Here is a 22658-nt window from a genome sequence, read left to right as displayed (position 1 = left end):
GCACTGGCACGGGTTACCCAGAGATGCTGTGGAATACCCATCCACAGAGGATTTCAAGATGTAACTAGAAAAAGCCACAGCTGAGCTGCTCGAATGTTGGAGCTCTGAGAAGGAGCTGGACTCCAGAGGTACCTTCCCACCTTTCTGTGATTCTCACCATATGAAAGCTTATTTGTTTTTTGCTTCCAGGACAAAAGCTGCCTCCTAGTGCTGCTGCTGTCACAGCACTATTTGTCAACAGCTCCACTGCAAGCACAGCCCCAAAACGCAGAAATGCACTAACTGCCTAAAAATCACCAGGCAAGCATCTATGAGCCATAACCATCACGTAAGGTACTATATTTGAAGTCAGGACTAATGAAACAGTATTTATCACAAAGTACTTAAAAAAGAACAAATCATAATCTTAAAAAAAGTAAGTGCACAGACCTAGCAGCCAGAGAGAAAAAGTGCTTAAGGCTCTCAGAGCCAGGTATGCGGAAAAGCCTGATTCACTAGGCTTAGAGAGAAAACATTCATACCAGTGCCTGGTCAGCAGCAGAGTCCCAGCACACACGGGCAGGGAGACAGGAGCTCTTTGAGAAACAGCTCTCTTTGAATGAGACTTCCACTTGCAGAAAGAAATCAACTTACTTTTTTCAATGAAGGAATCAGTGGTCTACCTTTGAAATACAGCTGTAAGAATGGGACCACTATGTACCACTGGTCCACAGACTCAACCTGCTCAGACCATACACCACAGCAAACTCAGACAACAGATACCAGAAGTTAAATTGGACTATTTTTCCTCCATTTATCACTACCAGCAATACTGTTTTGTTAGTCAAAGGTGATTTTTTATACAATCCCATTTGTCTCAAATTTTGCCTGTTATATATGTAAATGAGAGCAGCCTGCCTAAGCATACTTTAAATTTCTGATAATGAAGGAAGAGAAAGAAGGAAGAGAGTCCAGCTGTGCTGGTTTCACAGGGCTATTACAATAGTCAAATTTTTATCATAAAAAGTAGATCTTTTGAGTAAGAGGGTGTCACTTTCAAGTCACTGCTTTTCAAGATGAACTTATATATAAATAATAAACTTAAATTTTGTCCTTGACTTACAGCTAAGATTACAGTTCTTTTGAAAATAGAATTTTCCAAGTAGACTCCTCTAATAAATTTACTGTTAATTCTGCAGAACCTCCAGCTAGTTTTATCTTTATAGTCGTAACAAAAACAAGCAAAAAATTCCATGCAGCTTAAGAAGGTGTACACTTTTGACGATGAATAAAACTGAAAAGTGCTTGACATTTTAAAAACAACAACAAAAGCCTTCCTGAGTCAATATAAGCTCACAATTTCAATTTTCAGACTGCACAACAGAAGCACTTTCTTTTCTCTTGATGTTACTCCCAACACACACGAAGATGGTGGGAACCTGACTGAGAACCCCTTGCATACCTAGCCCTCCTTCCAGTAAGTCAATTGTACTATAATGTCAAAAAAGGATTGGCCTATTTAAAAAAGGAAAAAGAAAACTCAAGTGCTAACCAAAAACATCCGTAAGAATGCCTTTAAAAATTACGTTTTCAGTTCTGCTCTCTTCTGCGTGCTGAAGCTATTAACCACAGATTTTAAAGAGTAGCTGTATTTAATATGAATTCTTCTGGACAAGATTGTTTCAGAATATCCAGGTGAAAATACATACAAAAAAGCTATTTTGTTTGTATTCTATCACATGCCAGTACAGGAATTCACAGGTATTAAGGCAGATTTGATGAAGGTATTACCTATGGTTACTTATCATATAAGGCAGGTTAAAAAAAAAAAAGAAAAAAAGAAGTCACTTGCACTCCCAGTAATCTGACCAAAATTTTGACAGAAATCCTGCTTAAACAATGGAACTCCTTAGAGAACAGGATATTGAAATTAATTCCTGATCTGAAGATTTCTATTTGCTGAAGAGAATGCACTTCCTCTCAAACTAAGCAAATTACCCAAACAGATAATCAACCATCATTAGCCTAAAAAAAAAAAAAAAAAAAAAAAAGTCACTTCATTTTACTCAGTTTCTGATTTCAGCTGTGAGCCAGTGGATCCTATCATGCTGTATTCTACATCCAATCCAATTTTCCTACACATTTTCACAATGCGTAAGCATTATACCTGCCCTACATTGACTTTGTTTCCCCTTTCTTAAACATCTACGCATCTACAGATCATACTTATCCTCTGAAGTCCAGTGTTGCATAAGGAATGCATATGTAGGCAGCTATTAGATGAGGTACCACTCTGATCCACTGCCATGGCTCTGGGGTCCCATGGGCTGGATCTAGCTTGGGATGTGCCACCTTGCAAGAAAGATTTGACCTTTGACTGTGCTAAAATGAAGGTCTGTCTGAGCAAGAAAACTGGCCAATATGCATGAGGGAGCCCCATCTCTATTTGTCTGGCAATAATCAAGTGTGACAAGTTTTAATCCATTTTAAATGGATTAGAATACTCCTGCATAAGGACTTTTTAGAAACAGAGTATCACAGTGGAATAAACCAACTACAGCAAGGAAATCTGCACGTGTTAGGTTCACACACTTACTTCTGTTGACTAAACACGATCTTTTTTTCTTTTCTTTTTCCAAAAATAATTATTATGCCTCTCATGTCTCCTGAAGCCCACCCAGTATTACTGCCCCAAATGGCGTATTTTCATGCAGCCTCTTAACATAAAAGAAATAAAAGAGCCCACAGTTCCAAGGCTTTGTTTTCTCTCTCTTGTCACGTGCAGCTCGCAGGTCATCCCACTGACTTTCATCTGCGATTCAGGGCCCATGGAAGCAAGCTCTCCATTCCTGAATCTGATAGCATGCTACCAGTAGCCCACTGGCAGGGCTTTCACCGATGTACCTTGCAACGCTCCTTCAAACCATGAGATCAGCTCAGCAGCTAGGCCAGCAACCAAACCCTGTGGGTCTCCACACTGCAGGAGAGCACCGCTGCTGTGTGGGATATTTCATCAGATCCATCAACCTTCTACCATCAGTATTTGTTCAATAGTGATGTGATCCCCAAGCCTTATTTGGCTGACCTTAGTAGTAATTGAAAGCATACACAGAATGAAAGTAGTTTTGGACAAAATAAAATACATTTTTCCAGAAACTCTTTTCTCGTCCCTTTGCTAGGTGAGTCATATCATTTTAAATTCTCCAAATTGTACATCAGTGTAACTCCACTAACTTCAAATGCTATAAAAGTACCAGCTTAATAATGCTGGATTATTATTAAAGAAAGTAATGCTGCCCTGAAAGCCATTTTGAACTAACTTATCGGAATGATTTTTAACCAAAAAAAGATTGCTGTAAATTCAATCAGTTTAATAGCAAGCAGAAGATATAATATGAAAATTTTTTTTACAGCCTTCCCAAAATTGCCTTCATGATTCTATGTGATTTGGGATCTGAAAAACCCCTGAGGGATGATTTCCACCTTCCCTCTCACACTGGGCTGGAGTGGGCACAGTTGGGGACATGCTCTTCTGGGGCTGTTCTGCAGCATTTCATTCTGATTAAATAGGTTAGAAAATGTAAAATGGACCAAGCTGTTTCCATGAGAGAATGATCAGCAATCTCAAACTTTCTTCAAATAAAGCCTAATATTCTTAATTAAATGTTGCTTTAGCAGTTTATCTCAAGTCAGTATACAGAGCTCTGCAGAGTGAGAAAAGCAGCCACCCCACTGCCTAAGACTGCCTGCAGATCACAAAACAAAGTTAAAACAGGTTGAGACACTGAAACTGATCTTCAGAGAGATATCTTTACTAAACCTCACATCTTTGTGGGCTGCTCTAAACGATACCTCACTCAAAAGTTATTCTCCAACACCACAATTTAATCTGTCCAAAACGCACGCAAATGAATGAAAGAGAAACCGATACTATGGTTTTCTCAAATGCACACAGCTTTCAGAGTATTGCATGAAAATGACTTTTCCCACATTCAGCATGCTTTCCACCTTAGACTAATTCCTTCCCACAAGTCTTTGGCACCTTCTCAGTCCTTCCACCCAAATCAGAAGAGAGGAGCTGGAGAGAGGTAGTGTTTTCTGAGATCCCCTAGTATAATGGGAGAAAACACGTGAGCTCCTGGGTACACAAATTCTGTCAGGCCTTTTCACACAAGCACAGCCTGCATGCCTGAAAGTCTATTCACTTTTTCCAGCCATGAAGAGCACATAAGATCTATTCACAAACTTCTCGTCTCCTTAGGTGATTCTGCTGACAGCCATGCTACCACGAGGGCTTGCTTACACCCAAGTGGAGAGCAACAGCAGCTGAGACACCAGTCTTGTGGAAGACAAACACCTGGAGGACAAGGAGACATTGGCCACAGCACACTAAACACGAGTTCAGTTTTCCCAAGAAGCTGTTCTCAAGGAGAGGAGCAGGGGAATTGTCACTGCAAAGAAAAGGGCAGAAATGTACTCTTGCTGAGCAAATCAAAGAGAAATCTATCTGACTGTTATTTACACAACACTAAGAATTAGAACCCATATGGGTTCTATCCATATCCATATCCAACCATATAGGCATGGTTGGATTTCAATTTTACATGTTTACTAAGCACAGAAACATAGAGGTGAGCCACACAGACACGGTCTCTGCTCTGGCTGCTCTCCCACCACTGCCAACACAAGAGAATGAGAAGAATTGCTGAAAGGCTCACAGTTACCAAAAGAAAGAGGTAGTATCTTTTTTTCTTACACACTAGCCAGCTCTCTCTGTAGAAGGGAAAGAAGGCCCAGAGGAAGAGGAAAAGAGGATGCTGCAGCGTGTGGTGGAAAGTGGTTGTCACCAAGGGTGATCTGAGACTGCTGCAGTTTGACATAGGAAGCGACCATCTGCACAACGTTCAGTCCGAAGCTTGCAAATAATGACCCAAATCTGCTCCAGGAATAAAAACACTGGAGACATAGAAAGCTCCCGCTTTCAGCCCAAGGCAAGATGTTATACCTACCCAGAGATCTTTCCAAGCTGCCGATTCTCACCCACAGCCTGAGTGCATGCGCTTGCCCCGCTCCCCTGAAACCCTTGCCCTTTCCCACTGCATCTCTCCCCGTGGCTCCTTCCTGACTCTCATAACTGTTCCTGAGTCTTTCCCCCTGCCCACAGTGCCTGCAACAGGGCAGACTTGCTCCACACCAGAAGAGGCATACCCTGCTCCACTTGCAGGATGGTGTATGAGACATGCACTGCCTCTGGGGCTGGGGCAAGTAATGCCTCTGGGGCCATGGCAAGAAAAGCCTCTGCAGTGGGGCTGCTACTGGTGCCTTACTTGCTATCCTACAGACACGGCAGCAAGCAGGGGGCTATACACAAAAAGTCTATCCACACAGGTTTGCAATCTCCTTCAGCTACCATTAGCGGTTTCAAAAATGGCTAAAAATATTTGTCCTGTAAATGTGTGTGTGGGGGGGGGGGGGGAATTTTACACTGCTTCTAAAAGCATACCTGACTTTCTGTTGCTAGGAGAGCTAGTTACATTTGAACAGAATTCTTAGGAACCGATTGCCACAAAATATCACTGTGCGATCAGCTTTTGCTGTTTTGTTACCTCAGTGCTAGCTGGAAAGCTGTAGAGATGCAAAACCCACCCCTCCAGCACGGACATTTCAAGCTCACACAAGCAATCTTCTGTTTATCTTTTTACATCTGGCAAATATAGAGATTAAAGTAAGCGTTAGCAGTGAAGCACACATCACCAAACTAAGAATAGTTGAATTTCTACAGTGTCTTTCATCTGAGGAACTTAGAATGACTGAAGATGAGAAGCATTATTTCTGTTGTGTAGACTGCTCTTCATCCAAGTCGTAAAAATGAGGAGCAAGAGAGTGAATTAGACGGAAAGTAACACATTAGCCACTGTAACCAGGAGGCCGTACAAGGCAATTCTGTGTCCCTGAAGTGGCATGACTCATTGCCTTTGGCCCTGTTGGAAATTTTGTTCTCATTTGTTTCACTTGAAAATGTCTATAAAATTACAAGGAAACTTGGCGGTTCTCATTGCAGCATACCACATAACAGAGGGATCACCTAAGTCAAATTCACGCAGGAACAATTGATTTCTAATATATATATATATATATGTATATATATATATTTTTTTTACATTAATGCCTTTTCCCCCTTGTTGATGCAGGTTAGGGAAGGCACTGCTTTCCTCAGCAGCTGCACCTCTACACTCAGGACTCATCTTCTCAGGAGCAAACTCAGCCATCACTGCATTACATGTAAATTTAAAGTCAGTCAGAGCTGCAGTAAAGTCTCGTCTTGGGCACCAGGATGTCATCTAAGGCTTAGACAGCTGTCTGATACTCTTCACCACAAGAAAGCCTCATTCAGCACCTGACACCACCTCCATACCACACAGGTTGCTTTCATACACTCTGAATGCCTATACTAAAGTCTTCAGAGACAGCCCAAGTGGGAGGCAAGAAATACTTTTAGACTTCAGGACACAGCTCAAAGCATGAAGAAGATGCAGCTGCTCAAAAGTAGCTAAGTCCTGGTGCTCCCCTTCTCCTCCATTCAGCTCACCACTTCTGCTAGTCCTTTGCAAGCCCTTGGTTCAGGACTGAGTCCTTTGCACAAGAGGTGTTGGCCAGCTGCTGCAGGGTCAGGGGCAGCCCTCACTTACTCAGCGCTCCTGTCTCAGCTGACAGCCATCGCATCATCTGGGCTGGCACATCTGCTGCTCCACAACCGTAGGCAGAAAATAACAACAAAAGCCTTGAAGGTTACTCCTTGGAGGATGAACCAGCAATTTCAGCAGTCTGCAAGCCTCTGTAAGCTTCTAAAATAGCCCTTCACAACATGCAACCAGACCACAGCCAAAACATCCACAGGTGCTGATGTACCGGCTATATCACAGCACCATTTGTAGCCTGCACTCTTGGACTCCACACTCACATCTGGAAGTACAGCAGAAAACATGCTGTGACTTGCAAGGCATTAGGTTTGCAGAAGATTTTTAAAATACAGGGTTTCCCCCCACACACACACACACAACTTGCTGCAGAGCAACAGCCTCAAGGACAGATTCCAATTAAAACGCAGTGAGAACTGCTCATTTTTGCTCGGTTTTGAGGCCCTAATACCTTCCATCTTTTTTTTCTACTGCCTGAAATAAGGCACTCTACACCCACATGTAAGTGAGGGATGTTTTCCACAATTTATCTTCATTCAGACCAAGCCTGCATTTATCTCATTTAGTACATTGGTAAAATCCTGTTCTGGAAAATGCCAAAAACAGCTTTGATGCATACATCAAGATCACTGCTCTTGTTTAAAAAAAACGCAGCCTGGAAATAAGGAGGTATTCCAGTGAAAAACTAACAGAGAGAGCAAAGAATACGGGCCAGGTATACGAGCAACATATTTCCACCTTTTGGACAATGTGCTGAAACGAAACTAAGGTTTAGTTTTGGCCTCCCACAGCAGCATCAAGGCTCAGCTTCCCTTTCCGTTTCCCAGCGTTCTTCTCAGCTGCAGTATTTCCTAACTAGCTTTTACCAAATACACCACACCATCCTGAGCAGGGAGACTGCTCCCAGCTCCAGTGAGGCAACTAGGGGACAAAAAAAGACACAACCGAGCCTCCCTCAACAGACAGCGAAGCGCTGCGGCTCTCTCTAGAGAGCAATTCAACTTTGCAGGGTCTGGCTTGCTACTTCGCAAGGTCTGGCACCAAAACGCAGGAAAGTGTGTTTTCTTTTCTGTTTTTTGTTGTTTTTTTTTTTACAGAACATCAAGCACTAACCTCAACAGTAAAAGTATTACATAAAGTATCTCCTCCTAAACCAGCTTCCCTTCAGATTTTTGTAGTGGAAACACAGAGACATCCTGAGAATTAATTTTTTTTGAAAAGTAGATGGCATGATTCGTTTTGAGTCACAGGCTTCTGTAGATGAATCTAAATCACATTTGCCTGATTTACATAGCAAAACTTTCTGTTCTCTTTTTTTCTGACTTTCACTGCTGGAAAGTCAACCTGGGAAATTCAGCTGGATCATTTCTTATTTACACATCGCTGTCAAACAGATTACATGCTGTCTGCACTTTGTAAAACCTTGCTTTACTGCTGTTTGGGGGGAACCTGGACACATAAGCAGGAGCAAAAGCCAGCGCTGCAGCCAGAGCGCAGCCAGCCACGATGCCGATGGCATGCGAGAAGCAGCATACGATCCCTTTCCACACTCATGCTGGAAAGCAGAAGTCTGCTCTCTCTTACACCATTATTCATTTAGAGCACAGTCAGAGGCTCCAAGCGTCATCACTTGCAGATTTCAGTCTAACTCAGTGGGAATTGCCCTCGTGTTGGCTCAATAGCGCAGACAGGACAAGAAAAGTAGCACGAAATGTCTCACAATGAACTAAAAGTGCTCCACTGTCCCCTAACTGCACCCAAGTGCTAGGTCTGTTATGTAAAGGTGCTGTTTGGGATGATCTTTAGGACAGAGTTTCACTGTCACATTTGGCTCAGCTCCAGCAAACAAACCAGTAAGAATTCTCCCCTGTGACAAGCTGGTAAGATTTAATGCATAATTTTTTTCACACAGAACATACAACATGCCATGTATTCCAGAGCCCAGGAGATAGAAAACAGCAAGGAGATGCTGCCTTACCCTTGGTCCCCAGCTCAACCGCTCTGCCAGCTTTCTGCCCTTTACACACACCAGGTCAGGCAGCCGTGGCGTTTTTGTCTCCTGCGTTTAAGCGATTTTCATCTTTCTGCTGCATTCTGCTTCCTGGTCTACCCTTCTACAAACTGGTCCCTGTGACCAAATTAATCTTCCCATCTTGTCTGCATGGTTCACCCACTGATGGAGACCCTTCTCAACATCTAACCCTGAATTTATTTTCAAAGGAACTAGAGCTCAGTGTGTCAGGATGCTATCCAAAATTTTGGTCCATGATAGAGTTGGCATCAACACCAAGGACTCTCCATCAGTAGTCTTGTCTTCAGGTCCCCGTTTTTCCAGTTCTCCCTGAAAAATGAGCAATCTGCCATTCCTTTGTTTGGTTTGGCTAGAAAGTGAAGAACACATCATGAGCTTTGGGAAAGTCTGCAACTGCCCAAACACCAGAAACACATGGGCAGGAGTCACCCAAGATTCAACATAATTTCAGACAATTGTTGTTCCTAACTAAGTTTTTTTTAAAATGATTGTGGGATTTTGGGTTTTTTTAAGAGAAGGTGTCAACATAGCTGAACTGGGTTTTTTGTTCCATTACAACTTCCCCAGCAGTTAGGACAGTGGCACAGCTGGCCCCAAGCATCCATTTGAAAAGGAGATTTGAGGAAGAGGTTGCAGAGTCCCTGGGAGTGCTTGGGGCCTGGCAGTGACACCCGTGGCCAAGCTACAGTCCTTCACATATCAGCAATGTCTTTTGCAACCAGAAGCATCTCTAGCAGTGTCAGGTATTGAAATTTTTCAAAACGATTAAAGATAGCAACTCCACTAATTTTATGGGGTACTTTTGCATACATCTTCAATACAAGCACAGATTTTAAAAGCCCATTCCCAAAGGACAGAGCACATAAATCTACTCAGGGCACGTTGGAAAGCTGACACATACCCTTTAAATCCAGTCCTCTTCAAAGAGCTTTATGGAGCCAGAGACTAGCAGGGAACTGAGAAATGTAAAATCAATCTCACCACTGACAGCAGTAAGTCAGAATAAAATATGTCATGAAACAATCTAAATAAACTGCTGTCTGCTCACCATCACCACAGGCTGAGCTACTAATGACATGGCCAGGACAATCTCAGGACCACATTCAGCCTCTCAACAAATGCACAGTTTCCTATGAAACATATGCTGGCCAAGCCATGCTCTTAGACTGAGATTTCTTTTATTTTTCAAGGGCCTATGCTGTCTAGAGTACCAAACACATCCTAATTCTCCTCAGCTTTCTGAGGTAATGCCCATTGCTCAGAATTTTACTATTTCAGGCAACAAATTTCCATGGCCTTTGCTGAAACGCAGGCCCTCTCTCATTCTAAAGTCTTTCACCTAAAACTCAGCACTTTAAGCTTATGTTTCAGTTCTCCAACTTGCTTGTGGCTGAGTTGCCATAAATCGAGGAAAGTTCCTTACTCACCTTTTCCAGCTGATCTGCCCTCACAGGCTGCACCCCAGTCAGGAGCCCAGCCCTTGGCTGGGGCAGGGGAAAGGCCATCCTGCCAGCAACAGCCCCAGGAGCAGCTGTGGCCATCACACATGTCCCAGCATGGCCCCGCAGTCTTCCTGCTCATAATCCCCAGCCCCATCTTTGTGACTCAGCACAGCACCTGGCCTCCTACCCACTTCCATCTATCCTTGGCATGCAGGAACTTTCCTCACCTGCCTTCCTCCCTCCGTGCAGTCGCCTCTTCTCAGGGCTGTTTCCCCTTTGCTAGAGAGCCAAGCCGGGACTCTTCGGAGAATCAGCCCCCGATTTCCCACATCAGTGAGAAAAGGCTGCTTTTTTCTTGTATGTTGAAAGGCACGGGACTGAGTCACCTTTCTTCTTTCTCATTTATGCAAGCAGGGACACCCAAAGGTAGTATGTGTACCCAGAGGTAGAGAACACGGTGCTCGCAGAAAAAGGTAAAGAACAGCACGGTAATGAAATGACTCTGTGTAACATGAAAACATAGCTTTTGTTTCCGTCGTCAAGGAAGGTTTATTGTGTGGCATTGAGATCTCATTCTCTATTGCTGCCCCAAAGGACACCTGGTAGCAATTTCAGCAGCCAAATGCCACCCAGTTGCCTCTTGCATCTCAGTGCAGAGCAAATAGGCAACCAGATATGCCTGTTTGGTAAGAAAGTACTTTAGGACACAATCCTTCATTACTGGCAGACTGCAGAGAGACTGCTGAGAAGTGTGCCCACCTCCAAGCTGCAGCCCACCACGAGGAACGCACAAGGCTGCAATGCTTGGGATCACATAGGCTGCTCCTCAACACAGCCAGTTCCCAGGTTCGTGCCTTAGTCTTGTCCTCTCCCCTTCCTTGCAGTGATAAGCCCTGAGAAGCCCTTGCAAGCTGTAGTTAGGTGATGAAGGTAAGCCATGCACTTTCTGCTCTCTATGTGCTCAGCAGCCAAAGTGCCTCTGCCTTCCCTCCACTGTGCCTGACCCACCTGGAGGGGAATGGATTTTTAACTTCCAATTATTGCTCCAGGAAGAGACTTGGTTGAGATGTGACATGCTCTGTGTATGCTAATTAAGCTGCAGTTGCAGAGGTTTGGATTTGCCTTGATCACAGATTTGATCTAATGTATGTTTCACAACTTTATGAAGAAGAGAAAGAATGGAAGAAACAATTTGCTGAATCCCAGAACAATTTACTCAGAAGAAATCTACTGTCAACTCTGCAAAGTGAAATAGACTATTAAAAAAAAATCCTGCAATAAGAAAAACAGTTATTCTAACACTTTCCCTGCCTCCCCCCTTAATTCAGATCACAAGCCTGATTGCTAAACAAGCATCAAAGCTATAGCTCTAGTTACTTTTGCTTCAGTGATTGTGGTTATTTACAAAAAAATGCTCAAGACCAGAGAAATTTTATGCTAAAATGTTTAAATACTTGACTTTAGAACTGCTTACCAGAAAAACAACAGGAAAAGGATGTGGCCTGATAAATGAAGTTTGTAACAATTTCATCAGTGTTGTATTTATTCATATGAATTTCATTTTGCTAAGAATTAATACTCATTAATTCTGAGAAGTCCAAAGTGTACCTCTATCACCGCACATTTTTAGCAGTTAAACGTGATTCACTTTCAAGCAGAAAGACAGACCTTCTTAATTCACGGCCAATAATCCTCGCTAAGTTCTTCAAATCTTTTACTGAAGGTGCAGAAAAAAGAAAATCCATCAAAACATTCACAGCTTGTGAAAGACTAAACACAGCTCATGTCTTCACAAGACTCCTCCTTTCTTCTCCCATTAGCAGCAGAAACCTGCGCGTACTCACATACTCATAGCAGGCATTAAAAGGCAGCGGCAGCTATTCTTCGTGCCAGCGCAGGAAGGGGGAGAGACAGGGCACACCGCTGCTGCGATTCTCTTGCTGCGCCACTCTCTTCCCACCACCTCCACTGCACCAACAAGCACCTCCACGGAGGCAGAAAGAGAGGGCGGAAGGCTGTGAAGAAAGAAAAATGCAGCTCCTGGTGCTAACTCCTACCCAAGTCCCACCAGTGGAAGAAAACACCCTGCCAGGCCACGGGAAGAGCCATGCCTCTGTCTGTAGGGACTACATATCTAATTGCATATATACCATAGCATACAGCTATTTCTCTATTATATATAGATATATATATTTTTATATATATATATATTTTTATATATATATATAGTTATAGAGGCTACCTCAGTGTACAGACAACCTAAGCATTTCTGTCAGCATTAATCTCTCCCTCCCTAGCCCTGCAGAGCAGGGATACTCTGCGCCCACAGCAAGGACAGATGGAAAAACTTGGAGAAGGGAAAGTAGGAAGTGCAAAAAATCTCTCATAACTTGAGCTGGCTCTGTGCTGGTAACAAAAAAAAAATCCTTTTTACATATTTATTTATTTATTTATTTAATTCTAGAGACACGAGTAACTGAAACACAAATACCCAAAAAGGCAAAACTGAACCAGAGGGGCAGCACGCAGAGGGTATGACGTGCATCCAGCTTGCCTCGGCAGGACAGCACTGCTGATGCTCAGCAGCGCAGACATTTGCCTACCTTCCCAGTCTGGTATTTGTGCCACACCAGAAAGGGTCATCAAACCCACTGGCTACCCCTTTCTTCTCACAGTTATTGTCTTCCATCCCTCCCCAAGAGCAGCCAAGGAGCTCTATCATGTTGGGTGCATCAGCTGTCTGGGGACAACAAGATGGGGGTGACTGCCACTGTTCTGCTTTTGCATCCTAGAAAGGATAAATGGCCACAAATTTGGCCTGAGTAAACAGCTGAATTTAGAGTGGAAGAAAGTATAAAGGAAATACTAGGAGGAGTAATAGGATGGAAAACTTTTACTTGTAGACTTGATATAAAACTGTCATTTACACAATGCAAAAATAGAAAATGTTCTATTAAATTGCATTTCTTCTAGACACAATGTTTCAAAGCCAGTGGAATAATACACAATGATGCTAACAACTGGCTTCAGGAAGAACTGGTTCCTTAAAACCGGTTATTTAAAGCTATTCCTTGTGACAGTGCTCAAACCTTTCTCTCCTCAGTCTACAGTACTAAGGGCCACAGACAATTAGATCTGTCACTTGCTATATTATTTTCTAAATATATTTTAAAGTCTGTCAGTTATATCCTGAATGTGGTTCAAGAAATGTTTTTCTAAACACAATGTGACAATAAAATTATTCTGCATGTATAGCCTCACAAACATCACACTACTTCAGTTCCTCATTTTTAGGTAAATGAACATTAAAGGGATTATTCGAATTACCAAATTCTAGGGGCCACTGGCTTGCTAACTTCTTCTTCAGCCACTTTGGTTCCCTGATTTGGTTTACCACATAGCTACATGAGCAGTTGTGCCAGCCAGCAAGGCAGGAACAATCAAGCAACTGCTGCTCAAATTGGTTTAAAAAGTCCTGTCAGATGTACATCATCAAGTTCACACTAGGTTCCTACCCTGAGTGTCCAGCAGAAGAACCTTCCTCCACCCCAGCTCCCTGGGGAGCTCTCCTTATTCACCTCCCCCTACACCAAGCAACGTGAAGATGCCCATGAGGCAAAAGCCCAGGAGACTTTTGAAGGCAGCAAAGTCAAAAGTATGACTGGAACTTAGCAGTTCCTTTTCTGAACCCAAATTTAGTCATTGCACACTAGTGCTTTTGAGAAGAGCGAGTAGCTCAGAAGCCAACCCTTGTGACAGTATCTGCAGCCTAACGCACACAGCAGCGTTCCCAGGAGGGACACAAAGCTTTGGACGTCACCTGCTTCTCTGGAATTTCACATCAGCACGGAAGTAACATGAGACTGTCCTTCCTTCAGTGTAAACTTCTTGTGGCTAGCAATCACAGCTACAAAAATCAGTTACAGGGGCAGCTCCAATAAAAAGACACTTTAAAGTACTAATTGTATCAATGGTGAACAAATTAGAAATGTGTGAAAAGGAAGCAAAAATGTGCTAAAGTAAGACTTTTCACTGATCCGGATACATGTGGGAGGCCACACACGTTTCACATGGGAAAGAGCAAGTGCATTCACCACTGCTTAACAGTAGTCTAAACACTATCACCAGCAGCACCACAACAGGCTTTAGCTTAACCAGACTGAAGTTACAGCACCTTTGCCTATGATGAGAGAAAATCTGTTTGCAATGCAAGGCAAGTAAAGTAAAGAAAGCCTTTTGTTAAATACACGATGGATTCTTGGCCAAAGAAACCAAATATTTAGATGTACAGAGTTCCAAGCCGGATGGTTTTAATAGCCATAATAATGGAAAAAAAGAGATGGTGAATTACAAGTGTTTAGCAAATTTCCATGATATGTCAGGTGACCAAGCGATAATGCTTCTGCACAAACACCGTACCACTAACAACTCTACAGCAGTGCAAGATCTGCTTGAAGGCCACTTCCTGAGTTCAATTACGGGGGAAAAAAAGAGGGAGATAAAACACATTCTTCTCCTAATCCTCATTGAAATCTGCATACAACACAACTATAGAGACTACACTGCTTTTACCATAAATAAACAGCCTCACCCTAAGTAAAGTGTTCTTGAAGTTAAATAGATTGAGGCTCAAATGAATTAAGAGATCATTGTTCTATGGTTTGATATATGGAAAATGACATCAGGTACCTGTTGTCTTATTCTTGATTACTTCTCTTGTCTTGCATATACATAGACTAGTCATTTCCAAAGAATGCAGGACTTCTGGAAGGCACGTAAACATCCATATACAATCAGTGCAATGCTATCTCTCCTGGGCCGCACAAAGGGAGCTGGTCCCAGGGAACGGTCACCCTAAAAATAATGTGTTGGCCTTAGGAGGAAGGTATCTGAATCTAGGAAACTCCACCCCACTGCAGGTTACTTGCATCACCTTTTTTTTTCTGCTTCAGTTCCCCTACTGGTAAAGGGGGGAAGACAATAGACCTTACCTATGACACCAGGATACTTGTGTTTAGGAAAGGATGCAAATACCCAGCCACGGAAACACTGACTGTGCAAGAACAGCGTGGGGCATCATGATTTCATGTGCAGACACTCAGGCTGCCTCCAAAGGTCCTGATTAGGCACAGCGAGCACTGTGCTACCTCAGCACAAAGCTCTGAACAGCTAATATTTGATAAACAGGGTATAAGGTTAGTGAAGCACCAAACTTATACGGCCAGGCTGCTGCCGGGACCTGAGCCAACTGCAGCATTTTACTGGGCAGCACTGCTCTGCACACTGCACACATAGCTGAAGGCAGGTAGAAAGCAGTAGCCTTCCCAAGAAAAGCAATTTTATTAACACCCAAATCCTCTACAGGTGCACTATACCTCCACTAATAGCAGAGACATTAAATCCAACTAGTATGTCATGATATAGTGAACACACACATTACAGCTGGCCTGTTAATGACATGCTATACTATAACTTGCCTTTTGGCACAGCACCTTCCTACACAGCTGATATAACGAAGTAATACATTAAAATACAAAGACAGCAAAATGAATTGCAAAAATAAAACCAAAGTTTCTACTTTTTTTTTTCAAGTATTTTCCCCAAGGGAAATATTTTTACATCAAAATGACATCAGTAAATATGCAGGAAAAAATAGTGTTACCAAACTCTGATTACTCTGACTTTATTTCTGACTAACATCTCTTGATGCTAACAACCTGACAAGATCCACTCAGAGATCTGCTATCCTTCAATTTTAGGAAGACTAAAAGCCATCATCGACCTGACAACCTACCTGCTGTTTCTGTTAACAAACAAACCATCTAACTTTTCCTTGATCCTCATCTAACCAGCTAACAAACAAACCATCTCTACTAAATGCTAGAAAGTTTAAGTTGTAATATCATATACAAAATTTTAAAAATATATATTCCTGAAGCACTGTTTGTTAGGCAACATAATTCATACCTATCCAATTGATTCTCCTAAAATACTAAAGAAATGCCAATATGCATGAATAAAACTGCTATTTTCAGTACAAAAATGTTAGAATTGTCTGCTAAATAGACACGTGTATCATGTTAAATGCATGGCATACATCTCTAAGATACCATGAGAAAAACAACGTAGGAAACGGAAAGAGGGAAGTCACTACTGGAATTTAACTGAGAGGTTTTATAACCAACCTTTTCTTATTTTTGTTTTCCTAAGCAATGCCAGCAAGAAGATCCCTGTTTCTTAAGCTCTTCCCCTGCACGTCTGCTGCTGGATGCTGTCAAAGACAGGACACCGTATTAGATGCATTTTTTTCTCTCACTTAAACATCTGCTCTTATCTTCTTGTTTAGTTAATTACCTTTTGCAATGACCCGCAACGATCTTCCATCCCGGGCTGAGAGTCCAACCGCTCTGGTTCAGGGGCGCCGCGTGGGATCTGCCACGGATCTGCCTGCCACGAGCCCGGCGCCAGGCGCAGATACCCCGCAACACGGGCAGCCCAGCTGCCTGGAAACGCGTAAAAGTACCTTTTGGACGGGCATTCAAGCTGCGTAGCTACTTCCCTAGGGATGCATATGCATTTCAACTGAGGAAAGTAACACGAAAAGTCTCCTTGGCCGTCCTTGTCTTCAGTTGCTGGTTCTTTCCCAGCTTGCCAAATTACAGCTGATTTTTCATGTTGGGGGGGCAGGAGTCTTACTATTTTGCAGGTTTGTATGGTCTGCTTGGAATTAATTTATTCGGGCAAAAAGGCTGTTTCAGGCCTTTCAAAGGTAATTATGAGTTGAAGGCAAATGTAACTAACAGTATGTGCAGAAAAAGGTTATACAAGTATCTCGGCGGTGTCACAGCGTCCCCGTGAAGCGGCAGCCGGGCTCCCAGCTGGGGCACGCGAGCTCAGCCTGGGCACCTGCTCCAGCCATTTCGAGATTAACCTCAAGCGCAAAAGCTGCTGCCGGAGAGACTGAGACCTCCAAACCGCCGCCCGCTGGTGCTGCCGGTCCCCACGCCGGGCCCGAGAGCTCAGCAGGACAGGGCCTGAGGGGGCTCGAGAGGAAGGCCCGCACTGCTGGAGTTTTAGATCGAAACGTGTGCGTGGAATTTCACCAGTCTCCACAGCGTCGTCGGGCAGAAAGCCTGTCCCCTCCACCGAGAGCTTGCGTCAGCGCAGAAAAAAGCAGAAAACGCCTTTCCCGCGGGAGCGGCCTCCGCAGCGCTGTGCTGCCCCCTGCCACAGGAAAGCCCTCGGCGCCATTTCGCGTGCCCGCTCGTTGCCGCCGCGGCCGCAAGATGGCGCCGCCGCACAGCGAACGGCGCCGCGGCCGCCGGGGCTGGAAGCGCGGCGAGAGCCGAAGGGCACCGGGCGGCAGCCGCGGGGTGGCTGGAGAGCCCAGACCAGGGCGATGCTGTCTGCGGTCCCAGGGCAGGATCACGTGTGGCCCGGGACGCGTCTCTAGCCCTCGAGACCAGCCCAAAAGGGGATGTGAAACAGCCCCTTCCTCGGGGAAGGGGAACCGGCGGCGCGCTCGGAGTCACTCCGAGTGGGCCACGCCACCCTGGCGCAGCCGCCCAGACCTGCGTCTGGCACCCTGCCGCCCGCAGAGCTTTGCCCCTTGGGCTTTCTGTTGTTCAGAAAAATCAGTTCATCCGAAACACCCTGGGGAAAGCGCAAGCACTGTCTCTCTTCCTTTCCACCCCTCTTCCGCCTCTTCCACGAGCCCGTAGCTCGGGCTCGGGCTCGGGCAGGACGACGCTGCGTTGGGATTTTCAGGGGCGCAGGCAGAGGACGGAGACAAACCGCCCTTCGGTCCTTCCTCCCCCGGGCTGAGGCAGGTCTGAGGCAGACCCGCGGCGGGGCCAAACGCCTCTTCCCGCGGCCTCGGCGCCACGGTGCTCTTCCCGCCGCCCCGCCGTGCCAACACCCTCTCGAGTAATGCTCATCTCCGCCGTTAAAATACCCGCGTGACACGAACACATCGCTGCTGAAAACCTCTACGAAAATCCCCTTCCCTCCCCCCCCACATGGTGTCATAAAAAGTGCGAGAAACGATGACGACAGTACCTCGGGTTTTAGCTTGAAGCACATTTTCGCAGCTAACACTCCACCCACAGATGTTAAATACAGTTTATAAAGTCCAGCCCCATAATAACATCACACACAGGGCCAGCCTGCCTGGCCAGCAATTCCCTCTCTCTTACTGGGAACTATTTTTAAGGGGTGACTCAGAGGTGCTGGCTCCGCAAGGAAACCTCTTTGCGCCCTTCAACGAGCTCGGTGTACGCAGCGCGCGTGCACCAGCGGGCGCCTCGCGTGCAGCCCGCTCCACCGCCTTAAAAGAAAACACGACACTCGGGAAGCACAGCAAAGGGGGAAGAGTCCGCGGCCAGACCTACGGACGGCCCAGAGGTAAGCCGGTAACACAGCGATCAGATGCTTCCCCGGTAGCGAAACCTTGCCTTAAAAGCTGTCTTCTTGCTACAAGATCTGAAAAGTATATATATTTTACCTAGCTTGCTTTGCCTGTAGCATCACTGGCTTTTTATTTCTTTTGGGAAGAAACAGAGCTACTCTTTGGCATTTGTGCTTGAAAACATTTTGTTTTGTTTTGTTTAGAAATCTGCAAAACAGATGCTAGTCTGAAATGCCTTTCTGTCACAACAAAATTTAATCTCCAGCAGAAGTCCTGCTATAGAGCTGAAATTTTATTTCTTTGTTTTATTCCTCTAGACCCAGAATTTCCTAGATACCCTTCATACCAAAAAAAAAAAAAAAAAAAAAAAAAAAAGGCAAATACTAATGAAATCTCCTATACAGGCAGTTGAGTAGAGGACTTTGTCAATATTTATCACTTCACAGTAATTCCCAAGTTAGCTTGTCATCCCTGGACGCCCAGCAATGAGTTTGCTCCTGAGAAGTGTTTTGCAGGAGGGCAGCTGCCCCTGGGGTAAATGCACATCTGGCCGGCAAAGCAGAATGAAACCTTTACTGGCTTCAGCAAGGCACAAGATATGGGTCCCTGAACCTGCCTCAGTCAGAAATCTGCCTTTGTGCACCCATATCCCTGCCACCATCCCATTTTCATACTCACGCTGTATTTCTGGGGCTAGTTTGCTCACTTCTGTAATCTAAGCTAACGATTTACATTTCCCTGCATCAGTGCTTTCTTAAAGGAGCAAACAGCAAACCTGCATCTGCCCTCTAACAATATTTGCTGGTTTTTAGGTAACATACATTTCCTTTGTGCAGATCTTCTGTCAAACCACAGAGCAGGACAGCTTACCTCTGAAACACTGTGGGAGTGATTTGATCTGAGGAACAGGAACTTTTGCTTCACAGCTGACGACAAAAAGCCAAATCTAAAATGAAACGACATCAAGATCAGTAACTCAAGTAGAAAAGGAATTAGCTAGAAGCAAAAATAATTTCACAGCAGCAGATGAAGGTAATTTCTAATCAACAAAAGAAAGGTCTTTAAAATCATTCATTTAAAGGTTATGGTCGCTGTGAAAGAACTGATCAGAATAAAGGACAAGGTTTTCCTGTGTGTTTGCATTTGCAAGTGATTCTGCCAGAGAGCAGGATTGCAGGAACAGATTAGAGCCTCTCTGTTTTCCATAAGGAGAGCCTCTGAGCGTGAGATCACACTAGCCCCCTTTCCCAAAGATGGGAAGTGAATTTCTTCAAGACTCTTACCCAGAGGGTACCTACCTCGATGTTTTTAGTTGCTTGTTTGGTGAGGGGAAACAAGCTGCAAGTTTGCTGCCACCTCTGTCTGCACAGACAGCAGTTTGTCAGCTGTGTTAAGTTTGGCTGGTTTAGGCAGAAGCTCATTTTTGTTTTAAAGACCTAACCTCTGCTAGAAATAGTCTGTTTTGAGATTTCCTGACTGCTTCCTTTCAGCAAGCCTTCCGGAAAGGCCAGATGTAACCACAGCCTTGTAGGCCAGGGGCAGTGGAAAGGTGCACAGGGTAGCAATGACTGTTTGGGGTCCTCACATAAATGAATTTGAGGGGCCCTGGTGCTCTGGGCTAAACCTTGCAGTGAGATCCCTTGGCACAAGGCAGCTCCACATTACTGAGAGCTTGAACTGGACACATGGCAGTCTGAGGGGAAAAAATATCTCTAGGTCTGTGGAAGCCTACTGACCTCAGTAGCCTTTGTGCCAGCTCTTAAATGTGACATTCATTCTTCTTTGTGGTGAATATGATCTTCTTCTCTTCCAGTACCTGTGGAGATATGAATGATACCCATGCTCAGAGCAGTATCAGTGCTACAGTAGAACTGTTCCAGCTGATTGTGTACACTCCCACCTTTACTCTGGGATTGCTGTTCAATGTGATGGCTTTGTCATTCCTGTTTCTTAAGGTTAAAAGGCTCACTGAATCTACAGTCTACATGGTAGCCCTTATTTTCCTGGATACTTTGCTGCTGTTTACTCTTCCTTTTAAAATTATTTCCTATCACCTTCAGAACAACTGGAACTTGGGGTCTGTGTTTTGCTCAGCCTTGGAAAGTCTTTACTTTGTAAACATGTATGGCAGCATCCTCGTTTCCCTTTGCATCTGCATAGACCGGTACATTGCTATCCGGCACCCTTTTGTGGCTCCCGTCCTACGATCCACCAAGAAAGCTGCTATGGTTTGTGCTGTCATCTGCCTGGGCATCTCAGCTGGGACTGCCTCTACTTTCCAACTGCACGGACAGGACCACAACTTCTCATCTTGCTTCCATAACTTCTCCAAAAGTACATGGGAAAACAAAGGATTGTTTAGCGCCTTGGAGACCACCTTCCTTTGCAGCTTGGCAACGATGACCTTCTGCACCATCCAGACCGTCAGATGTTTGAGAAAGCGCAAAAAGCCTGACAACCCCCAAATGTACACCAACAGGGCAGAGAAGATAGTGGTGACAAATCTCGTCACGTTTGTGGTCTGTTTCACTCCTTACCACGTGGCATTCCTCTTGTATTTTTTGGTAAAGAATAATGTCATTCACAACAGTTTTCAGCAAGCCCTACGAGCCATCCTTCAGGTCACACTTTGCTGGGCAAATATGAACTGTTGTCTGGATGGGGTCTGCTATTATTTTGTCTTAAAGGAATCTTTGGAAGACTCATTGCAAAACAGTCAAAAAACATCCAGGCGAAAGCGTTGAGCTATGTGCTGCACAGTGGTCACTCGGAATGCCTGCCTGGAAAGCGTCACCATGCCAGGCAGGCCTGCCGCTCACTGCAAGCACATCAAAGGCCACCACCTGCCGATGTCCTAGGGCCTACATACACCATATGGCAAACAGGCACACCTCCTTAGATACAGACAAAAAAACTGCTCTCAAAAAAAAGTGACTGCTTGAAACATCACTGATGGATGAAGATGCTTTGGTTGATGCTGCAGGGTCCTGAACCACTTAGATAAATGATTTACTTAAAATACTCAGGTCTGAAAATATCTCAGGAAAATCTGCTCCTACTTTATCTATCTTGCATAATGTTTTGTGTTGGCATTTATGGGTAAAAAGAAACTGAATGATTTTCTATAAATGGTCATACATATCTCTTTGGATGTGATTCCTTTTTACTTTGAAGAAAGCTTTATTCAATTTAGAAGTGGGAGCAAGAGGAAGGACAGCACTGAAGCATGGCTCTACCCCGCTTCTTGCACCAAGCAGCACTTTACTCTGTAAGTAGGTTCAGTGACCTGAACACGCGGTCCTTGTGCAATGCAGTTTTTCTTTGTGTACAGAAAACTGCAAAGTCTGGCTCTAGATTTGTGCCCAGATATTCAGCTCCATGCCTGAAACCTTTAGGATAATGTCCCCCAGCCACATCCTTTCCTCCTTCCTGAACAACAGAGCACATGATTTATTTAAAATCATTAAAAATGTGATTATTTCTCACCAAAAGCAAGGTTGTCTGGTGTTGTCCAATTTGCAGCAGAGGAAATAGAAGTACCTTTGCTTGCAACAAGCTGTTTACTCCTGGGCTGAACCCAGTCTATGTTTTTATGCAGACTCATTGGGAAACTTAGGCCACCAATCTTATTCTGCCCTGGACAATATTTGGGAGCATCTTTCACCCTCCCTGTCCACACCTCATCTGCAAATCTCCCCAGGCCTTCAGTCACTACTGGCTTGGGCTGCAGATAAAGAAAGACTCAGCATTTATGGTAGAAAGATTCAGACTGAATTCTATTGTCTTACCCCCCCTCATCACACATGCTTGCACAAATGCACACTCACCTGGCAGGCTTAATTTTGCAAGCATTGTTTAAAATACTGGGTTTGTAAATGCAAAGGCAGCTGTAAGTTAATGCAAGTATGGCAAGGATGTCCTGCCATGACTCCACCACGTGCCTTCTTGTGTAACGTGTGCCCCTTCTTTCGTGACAGGTCCTGCCCTACCACATCCCCCTACTCTATACTGTTCCCACCATCTCACATCCTCAGATAGCTAAGATTTACATTCCAACTGTCCCAGTCCTAGTCCAGACTCCTGCACATGTCTCATCAATT

At 44.4% G+C, this 22658-nt stretch overlaps 1 protein-coding gene and 1 long non-coding RNA gene across 2 annotated transcripts in view; one reads left to right on the top strand and one right to left on the bottom strand.

Annotated features, from left to right (window-relative positions):
• Positions 1 to 19506, bottom strand: part of LOC134144358 (uncharacterized) — a 48892-nt gene extending 29386 nt beyond the window's left edge. The window contains exon 1 of the long non-coding RNA XR_009959336.1: positions 19429 to 19506. This is a non-coding gene — a long non-coding RNA (uncharacterized LOC134144358). The remainder of the gene's footprint in view (positions 1 to 19428) is intronic.
• Positions 19507 to 19552: 46 nt separating this feature from the next.
• LOC134144209 (G-protein coupled receptor 55-like) lies at positions 19553 to 21992 on the top strand. Its single transcript, XM_062582978.1, has 2 exons — positions 19553 to 19590; positions 20372 to 21992. Exon 2 carries the CDS (start codon positions 20385 to 20387, stop codon positions 21300 to 21302), a length of 918 nt encoding a protein of 305 aa, XP_062438962.1. The 5' UTR covers positions 19553 to 19590; positions 20372 to 20384; the 3' UTR covers positions 21303 to 21992.
• Positions 21993 to 22658: the final 666 nt, after the last annotated feature.

The sequence above is a fragment of the Rhea pennata genome, chromosome 9 (genome assembly GCF_028389875.1).
Source record: "Rhea pennata isolate bPtePen1 chromosome 9, bPtePen1.pri, whole genome shotgun sequence".
In the NCBI taxonomy this organism is placed as follows: Eukaryota; Metazoa; Chordata; class Aves; order Rheiformes; family Rheidae; genus Rhea; species Rhea pennata.
The sequence above is the reverse complement of the archived record's forward strand: the minus strand, read 5'-3'. Positions and strand labels throughout refer to the sequence as shown.